Consider the following 22,779-nt stretch of genomic DNA (forward strand, 5'->3'; position numbering starts at 1 on the left):
TTCAATTACAATTACAATTACAATTACATGAAAAAATGTATATATTTACATTCAGCTTAATTACAAATTACAATTGATCCAACTCTGGTTCGATATTTTGGTATGGAATATGGAACGATGCAATTATGGTATGGAATGGAAGATTTTAATCTATGGTATAGAACGACATTTCCATACTTCCATACTTTGGTATTTTATACATTTTATCGTGATCTGTGCAAGCTTCATGTAGCGTACGTTGTTCGCTGTTCACGGAATACCATCGCTTTTGTTATGTGTGAATTATTGAACGCTGTGTAGGAACAAATACACGCTTATGCTTATACAACGATTTTTGGAGCACCTGAAAAGACATGATTTTGTGATGCAATAATGACAACAGTAATGTTGATCCGATATTCTACTGAGTCTACTAGACACAACGTCTCCGAGCGTAGTCTATCATGTGACGCAATAATTGGTCATGCAGGCTACTCCAACTACCTCATTCCTTGAGTGACGACAGCTTACCAGCAATCATGCTGCAATGTACTAATAGCTCAATGCGATCGATAATTACATTTCTTCTGAAACATTATCCGTCACATTTACACTATTTACATACCGAGATATCTCATTGGTCATTTTAAACGCTCTCGCATTAGGATTATAGATCAGAGAGTGGGGTAGATATAGTTTGAAATTCTCGCCACGCTAACCTCAACCAAATACTGTACTAATAATCACACAGATCGCTGCAGTATTGACCACCTGCAGCTGGGATATTTTGTGGGTGCGCCCATATTGTAAATTATTGAGCGAATATTTACTTCAAACTTGCATGTGCCTCATGCCAATGTATCGGGAATGCGATGATATGCTTATGGAGGGTCCTAGATAACAATCCGCTGACCATTCCATTTTGCTCGCAGAAGCTGCAGACGTACACGGCACCTCACCACCGTGAACCTCACCAAAACAGACTCTGTTAAACTATTACCAGGAATTAGATTCGCATCATGGCTGGTTTAAGCAATAATTACACCCGAAATATCAATAATACAGGTGCTAGAAAAGGTACTTTACCAGGATTGTAACCAAGTCACAAGTCAATCTCACTTTTATTGTTTTGACACGAGTCAAGTCGAGTCATTTTCAATTCACTACCGAGTCAAGTCCGAGTCCAAGTCAGCGAGCAGAGGGTCGAGTTCGAGTCATGGTATTATGACTCGATTCCAAGTCCAAGTAATTATGTTGCTTGCTTAATTTCCTGTTAGAGTATTGTTAAACCAGCCTTTTTAACTCTATTTATGATATCAAATGGTTCGAATTTATAGTATAATAATTTTCCTCACTTTTAGCAGTTTCTGGTCGCATTGTCAAGTACCAGTACCAATAGACAAAATACCAATAGTGTGGTTACTTTAATATTCTTCGAAATTACAATGAAATGTCATTCTTGACCGTCTGAGTCTCGAGTCATATGACTTGGTTCGAGTCATGCGCAATGACTCGAGTCCAAGTCGAGTCAATACACAAATTGACTCGAGTTGAGTCGAATCATTTCCGTATTTTGAGAAAATGACTCGAGTCAAGTCGAGTCATCAGAAAATCGTGACTCGAGTCGGACTCGAGTCATTACAACCCTGTTCTTTACTTATGATATTGAAGTATTTGAAAGTATGGAATATGTATCAAGTATGGTATGGAACAATGTTGGTATGGTATGGAAAATTGCAAGTATGGTATGGAGAGAGTAAGGCAAGTATGGAGTATGGAAAATCCTCGTTCCATACCATACCATACCATGCCCTGTCTATCACTAGCCCAGGGGGGGAGCGAGTGGCGCAGTTGGTTAAACACTGCAGTCACGACACCAATGGACGCGGGTTCGAATCACGGTTCTGACCCACTTCTACGTGTCGGAGGTTTCTCTGGGCTCCTCATCGCCGACCTCACTGCAACGGCAGTGCATTGAAAAGAACAGACTGAAAGTGAGCCGTGCTACAAGTCGGCAGCAAAGACCTCGATGGGAGCGCTTGGGAGCGAGAGAGAATGAAGAATGACTGCGAGAGAGATTCGAAGACGTTCCCAAAAATACTAAAAGCAAAGACCTCTGAACATTATGAAATTCGTGTCGTGGAGCACAAGGCCTAAAAGGCGATAAGCTCCACCGTGTTGTACCCAATAATACATACATACATACTAGCCCAGGGATGCCCTTGCACTAGCCTCTTAATTTTTGCGTTACTTGATATACACAAGTAGTCTAAATCGGCGATAAAATGGCCGAAAAGAAAATATAGTCGCATCCAATAATAAATACATAATTTACTGTGGCTATTCTACAAATATAAAACTTTACTTTAGACTTTTAATGTTTAATTCAAGATCATCGCCGTTTTTGATTTGTTACGAAAATATCACGTAAACTTTGCATGTTGTGGAAAAACTCAATATATCATCCATCACAACGAAAAGAGGTACTCTGAGTGGAATAGTTGTGGTATTACGTGTTCTTGTGCAATGTCCTGTATTCAATTTCGAGTTCACTCAGTCTTCCGAACCTTTGCTGGGGCGCCGTCATCGCATTGACGGGTCGTCTCTGCTGAACTAGACGCAGTCGGTTGCAGGTCTGCACAGTAAGCCGATGTATTTGGAAGTATTGGAATTTCGAACTGTGACTGCTCTTTTTTCATTTCTTCAACCTGTTTTCGATCTGCGTACACCGCTTCGAGCTCCATGTCTTCCTGATAGAAGCTAAAATGTTTCGCTGCACCAACAGTATTGCTCCTGAAATTCTTAAGTTGTATTGCATTTTAATGTTCAGTGATGGAAAATTTCGAGGTGCCGACAGGCAATAAAGTTATTTTCCGGTGTATTGGTAACCATAACCGGGTATTCGTAAATAATCTTGTATTCGATTACATTATTGGTGACCGCGATCCCATCCATTCGATCTTAAGTAAAGGTGAACGCCACTTTCACGTTAGTTTTGTGCCTTAAAGGAAACCGCCTACAAAGGGGCGAATAAAATGCTTACTTACACCATATAAGGTGGACAAGAAGCAGACAACAGGCCTAAAAGTGCGTTTATTTTACATGAATGATTTATTTTCACCATGGGAGTATGAGGTAATATTATATGTCTTAATACTTGCGTTAATCTCTCAGTATGTCGAAGAACACACGATATCAGATTCACTATATTTTTCGCAGCTAGATTCTAAAATAACCGTGTACAGGCAAGAGTACACTACACAGTCGCTACGACACAAGACGGTGAGATTTTATCCCATGTCATCACAAGCAGTTGAGCGACCGCACTCCAGTTTTGTAATACGATTAAATACAGCAAAGACTGCCGCTATGAATAGTCACTGGGATCCAAACTAGACCAACCTTAAAATGCGATTTCAGATCATTCAAACGCAACCTTCTTCTGATCACGAATCCGAGAAACCACCTCCGAACAAAGTTGTCTCTGGGAGAAATTACGAATTAGATTCACGGATCGTTTGCGGTATACTGGAAGCATGTATCATACGTTTCACTACCGGGCGAGAAGTGTTCGGTATTTACCCGAATTGAACTTATATCTTCGCAAGAGTCCAGAAAACCTACCAGAATCCGTATCTTGCTCTGTACCATGCCAATCCTACAAAGAAATTAACACGACTTTTTCGAGTATACGCCGGTGTATAAAGAGAATTACGGCAGACCATCTTCTAAAACGCCTATCGTCCGCGGCCCTTGCGGTAACCACCACGAAATGTTGGAATTCTTCGAAAAAGTTGACTTCCTCAAATAATTTCGACCAGCATGCCTCGTTATTGTGTATCTCCGAAACAACTTTATAACCAGATTTGAATTCCTGCTCATTTGATGGTGAAATCATTATTACTAATTCTACGATATATGGAAATAGGAACTGGCCTTCTTCAAAATTTTTAGTGAAGACATATTCACGTTGAATGAGGAATTGCCGTGAGGATGAATTGGATAGATAATTTGCATCAAGTCCTTCGGGTTACGGATGAAGTCCCACGCCAGCTCGCCTAACGCCCGATTTTCAACTGACGGTTTAAGACGCACCGGGCATTCATATGACCATTCCCTAGAAAACAGAAATCGTTCAGCTCATCCTTTAGTCACAGTAAAGTAATGTGCCATACCACTGGGAAAAGACCTCGAAAAACGCTTTAACCAAAGTAGACGGCAGGGCGAGAGGATATAGCTGACAGATTTTGGCCACTAGTATCGCATATGACACGCCTCCCAGAAATCCTAAACTGCTGCTGTAGATTTGCCGTCCTGAAATTTTGAAACGAAAAGGCTTTCACAGTGGTCTGATATTCATAAATTCAGTAAATTCATCAATTCAGTACTTCAGCAGGTCTACATAAGGCAGTGGTTCTCAACCTAAATTTCTCTCTAAATTTGTAAAATGATTGATAACATATTTTTTGGTAATGAAGGAAATCATGAAGGACTCTCGCTTCATTATTGCTAAAACTTCAGGACTCACATCATTAGAATATAATGGTCGTCCGGGATGAAATATCCTACTCTTCCAACTTGCCAATAGCCTAATGATACAAACATATTTCTGTCTGGAGACGTTTTACTGGGGTTTGTGGAACAATGAAAAGTTGAAGATAGTAAGGTAAAACAGGGTGACTACAAAATGTTTGCAAAACATTTTGGACTTGAAGTTGTCAGTCTCGGCAAATTAGTCAACAGTCGTTTGAAATAGAAATTCCTAATTTTTTCCCTAATCTTTTCCAATGAAGGATTTAAAACCTCGCCACGAAATCCATTTTCTCGTGTGATATACATAACCACTATTCCAGAATAGCTTCAAGATGAGATGCTAGATAGAAATGACAAGGCTGGACGTCATATGCTCATTAAAAACTATGTTTTTCAATTTTGGTGCCACGGGTTATTATTTCATTCGCCGGGTTCTAATCAATTTTCCCATATTGCTTGGGACCAGTATGTGTCAAAAATCAACTTTATTCTATATAAACTTTGCTTTTGTGGTTTAGAGAATGAAATTCTAAAATCGCGCTATTTTTGCGAAAAAAAAATCAAAAATATAGCTAAAGAGCATCCAAGATGGATGTAAATCACTTTCAAATGATAATATACTCTGCAATATTTGCCATTCCATAGATATTTCTGTTTGCAGGGTTGATTTTTAAGGTTCTGATATTTTTTATTATTTTTTAATATAACTCGGAAGTAATTGGGGAAAAACATCCCATAACACAAAGAAAATCCTGAAAAACATCCCATATTTAATAATTTTATACTCGAACTGTTCTAGCCTGAAATATTTATTTAGTTTTGCATTTAACGATGGTATTGATTCAGAGACAGTTAAGGCATTTATGTGTAAATTTCCATGTACCAAATGCCTGTGCTTTGTGATTTGTTTGTTTTTAATAACAAAAGTTCTAATTCGTTGCCTATTATTATGCAAAGTCAGAATTAACCCTATGCCAGACAGAAAAATAGCCAAAAGTTGGTTATAATTTGCTTTGCGAAAAAGCGATCGATAGCCTACGACTAAGTCGTCAGAATATTTAGTAAATACATAAAACCCAGGGCCGTAACAGCACTTCGTCAGCCCCCCCAAAACGTTGGTCATGGGCCCCCCATAGGGTGATAAACCGAACTTCTAGGGGGCTTCGCCCCCCAGACCCCCCTTGCCTATCCGCTGTTTACCGCTACTCATCATCTGTGTTGATCGTCCGTTTAGTGCGGCAGCTTTTGTTGTCCAGACGCGCGAAGCGAGAAAAATTTCAAAATTCCTGATTGAATCGGTCAATATGATCGGGAATTGAATATATATTGTTATCAATTTTTATCCTCTCTCTGCCCACGTAATCAGATTTACCGGTAGACCTGAGTGAGGTGCGTTTTAAATGGTAGGACCCCCCCCCATCACATTGTTCGCTTTTGTCACGAAATAAGGGCCACAGTTTAGTGAATCAGCGCTAAGCGCGAAAATTTTCGATAATTCATGATAAAATCGGTCAATAATATTGGGAATTGCATATATATTGCTATCAATTTCTTGTTCTCTCTGTTCACGTTATCAGATTTACCGGTAGAGCTGAATGAGGTGGCTTGGAAACTGTAGGGCCCGTAAATAATAATTAAACATATTCGGGCGGGCGGCCCCGTTGGTATGACTTCGTTTCATGATGTCATTTCGTGATCTCCTGTCTGTTATATCAAAAAAATACAGAATCGCCCAAATGTACTAAACTAACGACGCACACGATTTCAAATTGGTATTTCTTCACGGGCATACAATTTTCCCTGCGGAATGGTATTTGTCTTCTGAGGTTCGGATTGCCAAGACAGGAACATTCGGCGCCAATCATTTAGGCGCCTATGGACAATTAAACCTATATGCATTTGCATATATAACGAAGTTTTCGGTCAGCGTAAGCGGGCAGTCCTTTTTGGCCCAGGTTTTCTCGCTGCCGATCGTTCTGGCACACTTCTTGGAGTCGCATGTTACATGTTCTAAAACCTTAAATGTCTCGGCGATATGTCCATTTCGATAAACCTTGCGTATTTTGTCTTGGGAAAAAGTTGCATAAATTTTTGAAAAATACTCTATAATTTATGCTAATTCGCGAAATAATTTTGGGCCCCCTTCGAGCTCGCCCCCCCTCCAATTGGGGGGTTTGGGGTGCGGCAGTTACGGTCCTGATAAAACCATGCACAATATTGCACATACTAACAAAATAAAAATCACTCTCCTGACCACAAAATCAAAGTTTGGATCGAACTATATTGATTTTTGGAAGTTTCTAGGTGGAAGTGATCAGGAAATATCAATTAGAACCCGGTAACAAAAATCGTGCTACACGGTGCTATCATTGTAGAAAAAAATATTTAGGGCACTCGTTCTTACCAAATCGAAGATGCGATTTGCCAAGGCAATAAATACAGCAGCAAAATTCGCTTCGAAATAATAATAGTCCTCCCAATTTGTACATATAGTGTGATGTTATTTTCAAGAAGAGACATTTTGTGGCTGTTTACCATAAACCCACAATTCATATTTGCAAAAGGCAGATGACGGTTGCACGATAATCTAGCTAATTTTGAATGAAGACATGTGGGGGTCCGTGATGGCCCAAAAGGGGTCAGCGAACACAAAAAGGTTGAGAACCACTGACATAATGGGTTGCCAACCTGCGGGCATGTATGTTTTAAATTGATATTTGTTTGAAATGCAACCCTACATAGGCTATGACGCGAATCACGTACTTTTTGCCCATATAATTATCGCCCTGAGAGTGTTCCGGAAGTTTTCCACATCCGGAACGAGGTGTATTATCTCTTCATTCGCGCGCCACCAGTTCAAACTTCGGACGCTCTTTTCGTCCAACCCTTCGAGCATATTGTCGTCTCGGAGTTCAAAAGGGTCGGGGATGGTGGCTATGGAACGGAACTCGGCAAACACAATATCAACCTAAAAGACGCCATAGTGGCAAAAGCATCGTTAAACATGGTGATTATGACAGTTTATATAAGGAATATAATCCAAGACACTGAAAAAATATTCGAAAAGTTCAATATTGACCAGTCCGGCGATAAGATTCAAACCAAAATTGAAGTCTTCACAAGCATGCAGGCCGATTTCATACTATTTTGTTTTATGAGATATAAAATATCCCTGAGCAAATACATAGCTCACCTCAACATTGTCAACCGTAGCTCTGATGACAGGAACAAAAGCATTGCGTGCAGCCTGTCAGTAGCACACAATTAGGCTCTTAATCACAGGCGAAGTTCGGAAAGCACTCACGGTACATTCTTTCACATTATATTCGTGCTGGAGCATCTTGTAGAAATCCCTGAAAAAATTCTTTCTAGTGACTGGTCGACATCCTATACGATCAATACATCCATATCTGGCTTGGTGGTGGGTATACCGAGCTTGTGCAATCCGGACGTTAGCACTTTGAAATGAAAATAACCCGAGACCTAAAAATGTCATCAAACCATTCATTAGGGACTAGGGCACGGGTGGGCACTCATTTTACTCAGCGGGCCAAATGGGAAGTAGAAAATACGTCGTCGGGCCGAGTGAACAATTTTAGGTACGTTCTCGCGCGTATTTTCATGTTATATTAGTATATTACATTGCTGTCATGATTCAAAACAATGTTAAACATGATACATTTCCCTCTTTTTAAACCCCTACCCACGTTCTTCTATTAAGGCACTAAAACAGCGTTTTTCTGAGTTTTTTGAGGCACGCCCCCTTTATGATAGTGAACATTTTCGTGTCCATACGCCAATATCATGATATCACAACAGATTATAAAGAGCAACAAGAAATGCCAGCAATCCCAACGGATAGTTTGATGGCATGGATGGTTATGGCTGTTAATGAGAGAATTCCGTAATATAAAAGTCGGACTATACATCGAGCAGTAAATATACTATAAGCTCGGGTAAATCGCGCAAAGCACGATTTTTTTTTAAATTCGTCTTCGAACTCCCACCTCCCTTCAGATACTTTCACGCCCTTCAGATACTTTCACGCCCTGCAGTTCGAGAGCCTATACACTGAAATCCATATGGGATAATACAAAGCTTGTCTTGATCGCTGCATTCCAAGCAGAGTACAGCTCAAATAGCCTTGATGTTGAGCGAAGTTTTCAGTTTTTTCTGAAATTCGCCATTCCTTGACCAAGCGTGTCGTGTTTTTGTCATAATTAAAATCTCGGCGACATGCTCGGCAAAAACTAAAGGGACGGGTTTACCCCTAACTCCAGTATACATATTTAGTGCTTTAAACCTTCTTTGAATTCCAACTTTCGGCTTTCTCTTTTAGACCTGCCCGTTCAACCTTAATGGGTGATAGATATGCGGAGTCATAAAGTAATCGCGAGCACTGATGTTTGACCTAAACTAGGCCTATATGGAAAGAGTGATTTTTTGTGAATTTAATGGTTACTCATACTTTGTCATATTGCCTTCATTTTGAATCTGGATTACGCATGCGAGGTACGTAGGCAGCGTAATCGTGGCATATTAATGAACGGGCTTCAAAGTGAACGGAGCTCATGTTTAGTTGATACAGCCTATGGTTTTAGTTCACGCATCAACATTCAAAAAGCAGGTATAATGTTATAAATTCCCAGCAACCTTTCTCGGGCCGCACAGAAGGGCTTCGTGGGCCTCATTCGGCACGCGGGCCGCACTTTGTCCAGGTGTGGATTAGGGGTTACGGTAGTGACGTTAAACCATGGCAGTGATGTTAAACGAGGATCCGTTTTACGGATGTAAAATTTCTTTCCGATTCTCTACGATATCCCAGCTGTAGAAAGTCATACCTTATACCAGGGGTTGGTTGGTTGGTTGGTCGAATAGGGGGAAATTGGTGCACCGACTACGAAGTCATTTCGCACCATGACTCGGAGGCCCATAATAAAGTCCATATTGTCAAGTAATCAGGTGGCTTTCCCGGTGGCATTTACAAATTCCACTACTTTCAGAAACATTCTGGGGTCAGATAATAAATTATCAAAACACATGCCTAATTGGTCGGTGACTTCCTTAAGCGAAGTTCGTAGGTCGTCGTATCTGCTACACTGGACCAAGAAGTGGTCGACCGATTCCTCCGAGTAACAGATTTCACATAGTCCATCATCATGGCATCCAATACGGTGCAGGTGTCCGTTGAGTTTGCAATGGCCTGTCCGGACTCTGACTAGCGTTGTACCATATTGTTTATCCCGTTTATTCATTTCCTTGATGCTTTTTTGTATTCAGTGAAGCGTCGATAGTGCAACCGGTTGCCAGTGAACCCGTCCCTCGTTGAACCCGTCCCTCGTTGAACCCGTCCCTCGGTGAACCCGTCCCTCGGTGAACCCGGCTCTCGATGAACTCGGCCCGCGGTGAATTCCGCCCTCGGGAAATTTTGAAATTAAGTGTATTAACAAGCATTAATATGAATTATTAAACTAATAATGTTATTATCAACTGATTTGTCGATCTTGTAAGGAGGTCAGGGCATGCGTAGATCACGCAGTCACGGAGTGATCAGATCACGTGATCACGATTGCGTGGTCGGCTCATTGTTGAATTGTCTTGGCGATGAGCGAACGTGCGACGTTCGACATCCTCGTATCTGTTCATGACATCGCATTGGGTCTTATCGCATTGTATATTGTGTGTGACTTGTTCAGATGAAAAATATATCGTTGGATTGTTATTGCTCACATATCAACCACGCGTGGTCTGCTCGTTATCGCAACTGTAGGTTGAGGTGGGGTGTTAGGGTTGGGTAGGGTAGGGGGGAGACATTAGGGTTCGGGGAGTGGGACATTGGGTTCGGGTAGGATACTAGGGTTGGGGGAGGGGGGATATTTGGGTTGGTGGAGGTGGGATATTAGGGTTAGGGTTTGGGTTAGGATATTAGGGTTGCCGGAGGTGGGATATTAGGGTTGCCGGTGGGGGGGCATTAGGGTTGGGGTAGGATATTAGGGTTGCCGGAGGTGGGATATTAGGGTTATGGTTAGGATATTAGGGTTGCCGGAGGTGGGATATTAGGGTTAGGATATTAGGGTTACCGGAGGTGGGATATTCGGGTTGCCGGTGGTGGGATATTAGGGTTGCCGGTGAATACAAAATTTCCCGAGGGCGGAATTCCCCGAGGGCCGAGTTCATCGAGGGCCGGGTTCACCGAGGGACGGGTTCACCGAGGGACGGGTTCACGGGACGGGTTCACCGAGGGACGGGTTCACTGGTAATCGTTCACCCTGTCTCTGCCGCATTGAACTCGGAGGTCCACTCCTTTTGGATTGCTCATTTATGATGGTCTTGCATTCCGATAGTGTTGTTCCCAGACATTCTTCGTCGTTGACTCCTGCTTCGCCTCCGGCGGCCTTACCAGAGTGGACACCGGGCAATTAATTTTCCACAAGGACCAAATGAAAAGCAGAAAGTACATTGGCGTGTCAAGTAATTTTTTTTAACTATATTCTGCGGCGTATTAATTTCATATTTACAGCAGCCAATTACATTTTAAAAGAGCGTGGATAATGGATGTAAAGATGGTAGGATATGAGAAAGTGACGGTAAATTATGAAAAAATAATATTTATTCGTCGTCATAAATTCAAACATGCAAATTCCATGCATTTTATGCTCCTTGTAATCCCCAGACACGTTTATCTATTAGGACATTCAAAAATTGTTCAGGATACTACTTGTCTTGATAGCTGCCTCCCGAGCAGTGTGCAGCTTAGTGAAATAGCCTTGTTGCTCTCCCTCAGCCGAGTGTCTTTCATCGTGTTTTCCGACTTGCTCGTCATGGAATAAAGGGGATGGGGTTCAACCCTGACTCCAGTAAACAAATATTATTGATCCGAATCTTCTAGGAATGACGGCCGCCGGCACTCATCATTTTGTTTTGTGTCCGTCCGAGGTCCGTTCATCGGTTATGGGTTTGTGTTGTCTGTTTTTGTGGTATTCATCGTGTTTGTCGACTACTATGGTCATTTACACCAGGCCGACATTATTGTAAGACACAGCTTACGCGGTTGAGGTGGCAAGGAGGAGCCTATAGGTAAACCTCCAACATTGGGTATCAGAATTCTGAAGTCGACCTAGGTCGGACTCGAACCCGCACCCATTGGTGTTGCAGCCGCGGATTATACCACTGCGCTATCTCGCCACTCATCAGTTAAGGGTGATGATATACTAAACATGAGCACCGATTGACTTGTTTAACGAACTAGGGATTTGGAAACGTATCACGTAACAACTTAAGCACAGGACGCATAAATGTGACAATGACAACAAAGAGGGTTTTTAAACTAAACGATGTGGAAACAGTGATATCTTAGGCACAATTTGCTAGGATTGCTTTATTTTGAATCGGGAATACTCGCACATAAATAAACAGGCTATGTAGTAGCGAATGTCCGGTTTAGTCTAGACCAGGGGTCACCAACCCGATGCCCGCGAGGACTAGATGAGTAGCCCGCGAGCCCATACTAAAATATGTGGAAGAGTAGCATTTAACAATATTCGTCAGATTATTACCATTGAGCTTTCAAATATATAGATTAATTGATTCAGCTATTCTTGTTTAAAACACACCAACATGTAACTTACATATATAAACACTTGAAAATATCTTGAATTACAATTAGTAATATATAGATGTATTTGACAGAATCACCTGAAATTCAAGATACGGCGCATTGCCCATAAAGGCTACATGACGGAGTGACGTTCACGGTCTTCTTGAAATGGTGGGGGATCCGTTACGATAGCTCGACGACCAGGACAATGCCAAAGTAGTAAACAATATTACTATTCGGAGTCAGATAGCCGTGAAGTAGGCTACTAGCAGATTTTCAATAGCTTGTTTCTGTTACACTCAACGCTGTACCATGTTTCTAAATTTCTGTAATCGTTGCTGGTGTCCAGTATAATGAAATCTTGTCATTTCTGGATGCTGAACAGGTGGAGATTGAAATTGTAACAATGCAAAATGACCCCCCCCCCCTCAGTCTGCAACAAACGTTTGGTGCATTGTTGATACGGAAAAGTACAGTGGTGTATGCGCAGCAGCTATGAAGGTTGCAAGCGTCTATGGTTCAACTTATCGTTGTGAATCAGCCATTTCGGACATGAACTTCATCAAAAACAAACACAAAACACGCTTAATTAATGTACATTTGGAACACTCACTAAGAATTGCAGTGTCAAGTTGAATACCTGAGTACAGTGCACTAGTTGATATCATACAATGCCAGGCTTCCCACTGACTGCTATAGAAACAGATAACATGATGCCCAGTCCTTCCCAGTGCTATGGATATCAAAGCGGAAATTCAGTGTGGTGCGGGTAAACGGCGGGAGTTAATAGTAGCCCGCCGCTTCAATCCTTACGCAAAAGTAGCCCTCGGTTGCAAAAAGGTTGGTGACCCCTGGTCTAGACTATGATTGTAGTCCGCGGATTGACATTCAAAAGTACGTTTTACGTTCCGAATTTCAAGTAACTTTTTGCGGGCCGCTCAAAATCGTGTCGCGGGCCGCATTCGGACCGCGAAATGCACATTGCCCAGATCCCCCTATACCAATGATTCTAAACCTTTTTGTCTTCGCGGACCCCTTTCGGACCACCACGGACCCCGCGGACCCCCACAAATTTTAGTTCAAATTTGGCTCAATTATCGTGCAATCGTCATCTGTGTTGTGCAACTGATATCTGTAGGCTTGGAGCTAAACAGCGACAAAATGACTTTTCTCGAGAACTAGATCATGTAGAAATTGAGTTGACTTCTATTACTTCAAAGCAAATTCTCAAATTGCATTTCTTGAAATACGTGGTCGTGTCTTGAAGACCCGCGCCTTCGATAGGATATTAACGAGCGCCGAAAATCCGTTGCCACAAATATAGCTGGTGGCAAATGTAATTATAACACGTAACGCTTCCGACGACACATTTGGGTTGGATCGCAAAAAATATGGCACCGAAATTGTCAACCCAATTTTTTTAATGAACATATAACATCATTTAACATTTAACATCATTACGTGGTCATTTTTATCTAGCAGCTTATCTTGAAATTATTATGGAAAACAGTTATATATATCACAGGAGAAAATGGATTTTTGTAAATATTTGTAAGTCGCCGTGATTGACCTTACTCACCCGACCCTTTTTCCACAATCCCAAACAAAACATCTCTGAACAGGAAAATGTTTGTATCAGTAGGCTATTGACAATTTAGCAAATAAAATGAGTCTGCACAGTAGGATATTTAATCTCAGACTGACATTCTGTTGATGTGAGCTTTGGAGTTCTACTGATAATGAAGCGAAACTGCTTCGTAATTTTCCGAATTAAAAAAAATAAAAATTATCTTACCAACTATTTTTAGGCTTCGCGGACCCCAGGGGTTCGAGCACCCACGGTTTAGAACCGCTGCTCTATAGTAAGGGTCTCAAACTCAAAAGCAGTGGATGACGAATTTTCCAAATCTGCATTTCCACGGCCTGAAAAAATAGCCGAATGTGACCGTGTGAAATAGTGCTGAAGCATTGTCCAAATGAAACTTTGAAATCAACCAAAATATAACTCTCCGGAACAAAGAACAATTTCACGTTGAATAACTGCGATGAAGTATATGGTTGTTCTTGCACGGAAGCCAGTATACTTTTTTGAAAATATCGTGGATATATTCACACCCCCAGCATGTATGGCCACTGATCGTTTTGTTGTTGTTTGTGGTATTGATAGTGTTTGTTAACTATATTATGGTCGTACACCAGGACAATTAGCTGCCGACTTGGAGCACGGCGCACTTCTAGGCTTCTATAAGAAACGCCGCTTTACACGGATTATATGACGAGAAGGAGAGCCTAGATAAATCTCCAACACTTAAATATGGAGTCGACTTTGGTCGGACTCGAACCCGCAACCCATTGGTGTTGCAGCTGTGGATTATATTACAATACGCTATCTTGCCACCATTGATCGTGTTTTCAGGAAGTAACTGCTACGACAATGGTTCCCAACCGAGGGTAATTTCCCTCTTGGGGTAATAGTGATATTTACGGGAGATCTTACTTTATGATTGTAAAGGAAGGTTTGCCAAAATTCACCATTTTTTCATTGTTTATGACGAAGCCGTTTTAGTATATGAATATGTTTTCCTTTTAGCTGTTTTCTTGCCTAGGAACACAGGTGTATGGACTCTATATATCAGACCTGGTGGGCCCGTGGAGCTATTCTAGCCGACCCACGGAAAAGTTATTTGGAATTCGAAACATTACACAAAACCTACTTTTCAATGTTGCTGCGTGGACTAAAACCATAGGCTGTAAAAACTGAAGCGTAATTTCGTTTACTTTCAAGCCTGTTCAATTGTTGTCAATATGCCGCGATTACGCAGTCCAGATTCAAAATCAAGTCAACGTAGCAAAGTACAGTCATAAGAAGTCACCAAACCTTCTTTGTTGCCCTTGTCACATTACGCATTACGTGATCTGTGCTTCAAATTGGCACGTTTGTTTGGTATTCATGGTGTTTTCGACTACACCGGTCATTTTACATCAGGCCGATATTCTTTTTTCTATTCCGTATTCACCGACTTGTAGCGTGATAGCCTACGTGATACGTTTCCAAATCCCTAATTCGTAAAACAAGTCAATCAGTGGCCGTGATTACTATGAGTCGTAATCAACCGTAAAGGATGAACGGGAAGTAAGGCTGTGCAAAATTTGGAAAATCTTTCAAATGCTTGATCTTAGTGCCTCATTCTATAGATTACACTGGTCAACACATATTTTTAGGTAGAAAAGGGAAGAGTGGTGTTGGGGGTTCTGACGGGCACTGATTCAGACTATGACCTTAGGGGCACTGCGCTCTAAAAATGATGTGGTCTCAAATTGAAGGTAAAAACGAACAAAAATTTTTGGCCGCGGGGTCAGTACATTTCTGGTGCTCCATGTTAAATTCCCTCCTTCTTGAAACGTCATGAAAATTGGCATGCTTACAGAGCTTTGTTTTCTGATTTCAGAAATCCAAATTTCATCAAAAAAGGTCGACTAGAACCGAAGGTATGACCGTCCAAAAATTGCCATTTTTGTGATCGCTCAAGCGGAAAAAATGGCAGAAATATATACATGTAACTTAAATTTGCCATAATTCGATCAAATTAAGGCTGTTGAGGGCGAAACTTTCACACTTGGTCATTTACAACACACTTAATGCATTTTCACCGTCTTTGACACATGGGGCTGCCTAGTTTGACCTTTGAACCCATGCTTCCATTTATAACTTTTGAAGGCACTTATGCATGACATCAGTTTTAATTGTAGATATCTCATGGCTAACAGGTGGTATCATCAAGTGTAAGATATCATTGGAAAGCTCTTGGAAAGCACTTTCAAAATCAACAATAATATTAGTGGATATTTCATCTTTAAATTTAAAAAATTTTGTTGTAAGCAAGTGTTGAAAAAATTGATGAATTTCGAAATATCGAATATCCAGTAATTTTATTGTTGAATTTGATAGTCCTTGTCAAGACCTTTCCAATGACACCTTACACTTGATGACACCACCTCTTAGCCAAAATATATTCGCAATTAAAAATGACCTCACGCGTGAGCGATTTTTGAAGACATGAACAGAATCATGGGGTTGAAGGTCAGACTATGCATGTTTCGACGCGACACTCCGATGTAAATGAGTGCCGATTTAGCAGGCGTCGAATCCTGTCTGCTCAGCTGAATCTGCTCTTGGACTCGCTAACCTTGCGTATCAGTCTTGTATTTCAACAGAATCAAGCAACCCAAATCGAAGATTAAACAATGTGAATTTCCGAATTGCTTAAGGAATACTAAGATACTAATACAAGATAGTGAGATTCGCGATAGTGCTTGCTCGTCCGTTGCTCGATGGTATGGAGACCGGGACAACGGTAACGAGGCCAATTTATACACTAGCGAAAAGATAATCAAAGAGTAATCAAACAATCAAAATCACTAAAAAGCGTACAAATCAATTAGTAGAAACACGAAATACAAATAAGGACAGTTGAAGGACGAACTGATTCCTCTAAAAACGTTATCAAATAAAGGATGGAAAAAAGATGCGCAATCGCAAACACTCCCCCATTTGACTGAACCCAGTCAACAGAATTGCACCAATGGAGTAAATGTACTCAGTTCACGATCAGAGCAGTTAAGACTCGGGAAGCGTATATTAATCTAACCCTTGACCACATAAATTCGGAATCAAACGTTCCTGCGTGGTGGTTTAACATCTTCCGAGAACCATGGGGTTTAGAGTGCAAAGGGAATGTCAATAGAGTCTGCATATCACGTCCAGTCAATTTCGAAACAAAGAATAGTTCGATGGAAGTCATCAAATAAGCGACTCGGTCAGAGAAATGTGGTCTAACGCCGTACGGACGATTCCATCCCGACTAATGCCAGAGTAATAATCATTTCAGTAATTGAAGGCAAAGATGAATGAAAAATGTCCATCGTATTGGATCGTACGGACGTTCGAAAAATCACTTACAATGGTAAAGCAGCGTTCAGCAACCCCACTGACGAGAACAAATCACATTAAAATGGCAGAGGCGTTAAGCAAATCTATATCAGTGATCAGAATAGATCACATTCAATCATACAGAGGCGTCCGGCAACTCTACTAGTGATGAGAATAAGTCAACTTTAAATGGTAGAGAGGCGTCCAGCAGCTCTACAAGTGTTCAGAACTGCCGAGTCATGTCAATACACAAGGGCATAGTTAAATGGCAAATATCTTTCGCATTAGAAGCTATAACCTCCGATAACACGAACGTTCAATAAATCACTTTGAATGGTGAAGCAGCGTTCACCAACCCTACAGGCGAGAACCAATCACATAAAATGGCAGAGAAGCGTTCAGCAAATCTATACTAGTGATAAGAATAAATCACATTCAATCGTACAGAGGCAACCAGCAAATCTGCTAGTGACGAGAATAAATCACCTTGAATAGTAGGGAGGCGTCCGGCAGCTCTACAAGTGTCGAGAACGTTGGTGAGACGGAGAATCGAATGCGGCTCCAACGCGAACGTTTTACTCAAGTGCTTGATGACAGCTATAGTTGTCGGGAGAATCGTGTTACTGTCGCAAACTTCGTTGAGGCGTCGCTGACAGCATTCAACTTTGTTACACCATAAGATGTAGCAGATTCGATGCGAAGCAGAGGCGATCAATCCAGGACGGGCAGCAGAGTCCTGAATGTAGACTGAATGCCTGCGCCCGAGCCGAGGAGAGTCATGAGCTTGAATTCGCTTCAATGCGTATCGCTTCCAGACTCCCTGGCGAATTGATTCCGGACAACCTTATCGCGAATTGTTTCGACGCGACACTCCGATGTAAATGAGTGCCGATTTAGCAGGCGTCGAATCCTGTCTGCTCAGCTGAATCTGCTCTTGGACTCGCTAACCTTGCGTATCAGTCTTGTATTTCAACAGAATCAAGCAACCCAAATCGAAGATTAAACAATGTGAATTTCCGAATTGCTTAAGGAATACTAAGATACTAATACAAGATAGTGAGATTCGCGATAGTGCTTGCTCGTCCGTTGCTCGGTGGTATGGAGACCGGGACAACGGTAACGAGGCCAATTTATACACTAGCGAAAAGATAATCAAAGAGTAATCAAACAATCAAAATCACTAAAAAGCGTACAAATCAATTAGTAGAAACACGAAATACAAATAAGGACAGTTGAAGGACGAACTGATTCCTCTAAAAATGTTATCAAATAAAGGATGGAAAAAAGATGCGCAATCGCAAACAATGCAACCCCAGGTGTCGAAGAAGGTGACAAAGTATCAAGAAGGATGTAAATGAACAAGTGTGAAAGTGTCACCCTCAACGACCCTTATTTGACCAAAATATAGCAAATTTAAATTGCATGTATAAATTTCTGACGTTTTTTCCGTTTGAGCGAGCACAAAAACAGCAATTTTTGAACGTCCACATCTTCGGCTGTACTTGACCGATTTTTATAAAATTTGTTTTTCTGATATCAGAAAGAAAAGTTTTCCAGGCTTACAAATTTTCATGAAAATCTGAGATTGTGGGGGCACATTTGAAATTTTTCTGGAGCACCTGACATAATCTTACCCCGCGGCCATTTCCTTCAGAACGCCACCGTAATGGAGCTGCAATTTATTGAAATTTCTACAAGACCAGCTGCCGCGGCTGCTTAACCCGTTACATGGCACGATATCTTCACCGTCGCACTTACTCGACGCGATTAGGCAGTCAGGCAGAGAACGAATTTTCGATAGTGGTCAGCCGATGTTATGAAGGGAATGTGTCCAATAGGGCTCTTCAAAAATGACTTTTTTTCTCAAATCGTACTGGCTACTAGATAAAATTGTTAGGTTACCTAATTTAAGCCTACACACAAAATTTGGTTCAATTCCAGCCAGTAACCGCTTTGCTACAGGAGAATAAAGTTTCTATTTATTATATAAAAATAAATGATAAAAAATTTGAAAATTTTCTGTTCACCCCATGAAAGTGTTAGGCAGTTAATAGAAACGATGCTCACCAAATTTGGTTTAATTCCAACCAGTGGAAGCGGAGATATTGCCGTCGAACAATTTGGATTTGAATAAAATAGTATTTACGGTGACCGATTTTGTTTATTTATTATAGTTGTGCTCACCGTAAATACTATTTTATTCAAATCCAAATTTTTCGACGGCAATAACTCCGCTTCCACTGGTTGGAATTGAACCAAATTTGGTGAGCATCGTTTCTATAAACTGCCTAACACTTTCATGGGGTGAACAGAAAATTTTCAATTTTTTTATTATTTATGTTTATATGATAAATAGAAACTTACTTCTCCTGTAGCAAAGCGGTTACTGGCTGGAATTGAACCAAATTTTGTGTGTAGGCTTAAATTAGGTAACCTAACAATTTTATCAAGTAGCCAGTACGATTTGAGAAAAAAAGTCATTTTTGAAGAGCCCTAGTGTCCAAGTTTCGTTCTCTTCGTGACTGCCTTATCGCGTCGAGCAAGTGCGACGATAAAGACATCGTACCATGTAACGGGTCAAGCAGCTGGTCTTGTAGAAATTTCAATAAATTGCAGCTCTATTACGGTGGCGTTCTGAAGGAAATGGCTGCGACCAAAAATTTTTGTTCGTTTCTACCTTCAATTTGAGACCACATCACTTTTAGAGCGCAGTGCCCCTTTAGTTTTATTTTCAAATTGGATCTATTTTTGAAGATAATCCATGGGGCAATTTTAACTACAATCTCATATTTTTTCTATATCGGCTGGATAAAAAACCGGCTTAGTCGAACTATAAAGTTCAGAAATTCAATCTACTTGATATTTTGACACGCTGAAGACTGTTATTAATCATATTACATCAGCAGAATTATATTTCGGGTATTAGATTTATCATGATTGAAGTCTTTCACGGATATCATCTACATAAATAAACTTCAATCACGAATATTAGTATTGACCTTAACACTCGAATAACGGTGCATTAATCGTATCGGTTTTATGTCAACCACCTATTTTAAATTAAAGATAATCAGTTGGAATATAATAATAATTACTTATCCTAAAGCATTCATTTCGTTGACCAGTATTATTGATTGAAAAAAAAACAATGAGCCTGAAAGAAGCTCACAGGAAAGCCGAAATGTTTCAGGCAAATCGTTTGAAAGTAGCTGCCCAAGAATGAGCGTGCCAATGACCATAGAACGGCGAGAAGACTAATAGTGATCACATCCAAGTCGAGTCAATATACAAATTGACCCTGGAGTCAACCTATAATACCAACAAACAGACTATTTTTCATGGCATAGGTAGGAACTAGGAAGCGGCAATATCTCCAGAATAGGGCCAATTCGGTAAAAGTAATGCCATTTTCGGACTCATCGCCCCTGATATACCCCTAAATCGATCTCTTATATCATGATTTTTCAAAAAAATATTTTTTTGTTGCCCTGTGTTATTGATGAGTTCACTCTCTTGGATGTACGCCGTGCGAGGTGCACGTGGTTTCTTTACTGGTCATGTTTCCATGTGTCTGTGCTGCGATCTGGTAGCTTGATGGATAATTAAGAACTTACAACACACTGTTATAGTATGTTGAAATGACTTTTGAAATCTTTCTTTCTTGTCCAAGTTTATCCCTCGCTTTTCTAAGCCAGGGGTTCTCAACCTATTTACGGTCGCGTGCAAAATTTCAATTTGAAAATATTTCACGATTCTAACTCTTAATTTGGCGTCACGGTTACTAAAGAAATGGCCAGCACTTTCGTTCAAACGTACGTGATTTCTATTTATATCCAACCGAGGTAATCAAGTACTGCTTCACGCGAAATGCAGATAACCGTTTATTAGTTATTAGGGCGCGCCTAGCATTGTGTGTGTGTGTTATAATCTTAACACGTAGCACCACCGGCCCTTATTGATTTCTATAATCCCAGCACTATAATTGTCACAGTGATGGTCACACACCAACCTTACGTTGTTGCAGTTGGTGGTACTTTAAAATGACACTTCAACTGATCTGATACCTTGTTTGTTTGCTGTACGTGCCTCATAGGTGGATTTTCTTCTGTTTTGAAAAAATAAACTAAAATAATCAGATATAAGTGAAGGATAGCGTCCACTTAATTGGCATTGTTGTAATATTCCTTGATATTTACTTTTGATGTCCTGTTCTAACATTCATGCTTAAAGTACGACTCGTGAGACAACTATATGTTTGGCCCGACATGGCACTCGGCCGAATTAATCCCAAGCTTGGAAAATTCATGACATCACAACGAGGCTGCTAGTGAGAGTATATAAGTCCCCCGATCTCGATTAGAACATGCGGAAACGTTTTATTTTTAGTCAACAACTAACCAACCGAGAATAAAAACATGTCAAAGTAAGCGCAATATTGCAACAATGGAAAAAACGTTCTATTTTCCTTTGATTGATTTATAGTCTAACATTAGCATTGGAGTAGCATTATTTCTTGTTAAACTGAAAGTTGCAACTGTTAATTGTTATCTATAACCTTAAAATGAACAGTATACTGTTCATCCATCCGAAATATACTCGATTCCACTATATATAGAGTCTATATCATTTTACACGTCGTAAGTCACCCAACCCGCCTTAACATTCGCAAAAAGCACGAAATCAGTAAGGCAGACATTTCATAATTTTGTAGAGAATCAACCATCCTGATTTTTAAGTGACACAGTAGCACACCTATCTTCAAGCGCTGATGTGAGACTATTTCAAAAACATCGCACCACGGCATATGTACACAATCATGAAAATCGGGTTTTACGAAGTTGGATATTATCATAGATTGGCTGTAAAATATATTACTGACTAACCTCGCTTTGTGGTATTTCTTCCACGAATCTTTTCGCTAACTGCTGAATTTTTTTCAGAACCGCACTTTTCCGATCCGCCGTCTCCTTCGAGTTGAAACCCCCCATGGACCGCACTCTTTCCGTAAGTTTTTCAGACAGCTCCTTATTATCCGGCGTAGGCATTTCTAAACTGATCGGTTCATATCCACTATATTCCATTTTGTTATTATCTGAAAATTTCATACCATGAAAAATAAATGAGATCGAAAGTAATAATAATCACACAGTGCTGATAAACAAAAGTCATCATGTTGTCACGTGTTTGGCTCATCAGCAAACTTCGATTCGGCGACACATCATGCTGTATGTCAGTGCTTGTTCAAATTCGCGATTAAAACATGGGCCGCGAGGTTATACATTTGGGTCGCGACCGCACTAGCGTGATCGTATAATGCAGTGATTCTCAACCATTTCTCACCTAGTACCATTCACCTCGAGGTTCTATGATTTCGTTGCGTACCAACAAATTAACGAAAAATTCAACTTCACTCGATTAATGCTAGGATTTATTAGCAAATAAGTCGGCCCGGAAATTTTGAAACCAATGTGACCCACCAGCTAATCCGCCCATGATTATGAATAACACACATTACCAAATGATGGCAGCAATTGTGTCTTCTCCAGAAGCTGATCTATGCAGGGTGAGACTGCTGAGTCGAATGATGCATAAAGTATTTAGCTATTCATTCGATGGAGCCATATTTCATGTATTAGAAAATTTGCGTTAACGATCTGCGAAAACTTGAATTGACTCGAGAAGAAAAGCTTTTGCTGCGTACCACCTGAAAGAACTTCGCGTACCAGAGGCTGAGAACTAC

At 40.6% G+C, this 22,779-nt stretch overlaps 1 protein-coding gene across 1 annotated transcript; it reads right to left on the reverse strand.

Moving 5' to 3' along the window:
- Positions 1 to 2,188: 2,188 nt before the first annotated feature.
- LOC145440783 (poly(A) polymerase gamma-like) lies at positions 2,189 to 22,158 on the reverse strand. The gene is made up of 10 exons (XM_080318528.1): positions 21,923 to 22,158; positions 7,817 to 7,995; positions 7,706 to 7,759; positions 7,276 to 7,480; positions 4,155 to 4,293; positions 3,916 to 4,096; positions 3,702 to 3,853; positions 3,527 to 3,637; positions 3,382 to 3,463; positions 2,189 to 2,780 (listed from the first exon to the last, which is right to left on the reverse strand). The coding sequence occupies exons 2-10, from the start codon at positions 7,850 to 7,852 to the stop codon at positions 2,529 to 2,531; spliced, it is 1,212 nt and encodes a 403-aa protein (XP_080174654.1). The 5' UTR covers positions 7,853 to 7,995; positions 21,923 to 22,158; the 3' UTR covers positions 2,189 to 2,528.
- Between the last annotated feature and the right edge of the window lie 621 nt (positions 22,159 to 22,779).

Source organism: Botryllus schlosseri, chromosome 6, assembly GCF_051294905.1.
Source record: "Botryllus schlosseri isolate E-star chromosome 6, Bs_hap1, whole genome shotgun sequence".
NCBI classification, from domain to species: Eukaryota; Metazoa; Chordata; class Ascidiacea; order Stolidobranchia; family Styelidae; genus Botryllus; species Botryllus schlosseri.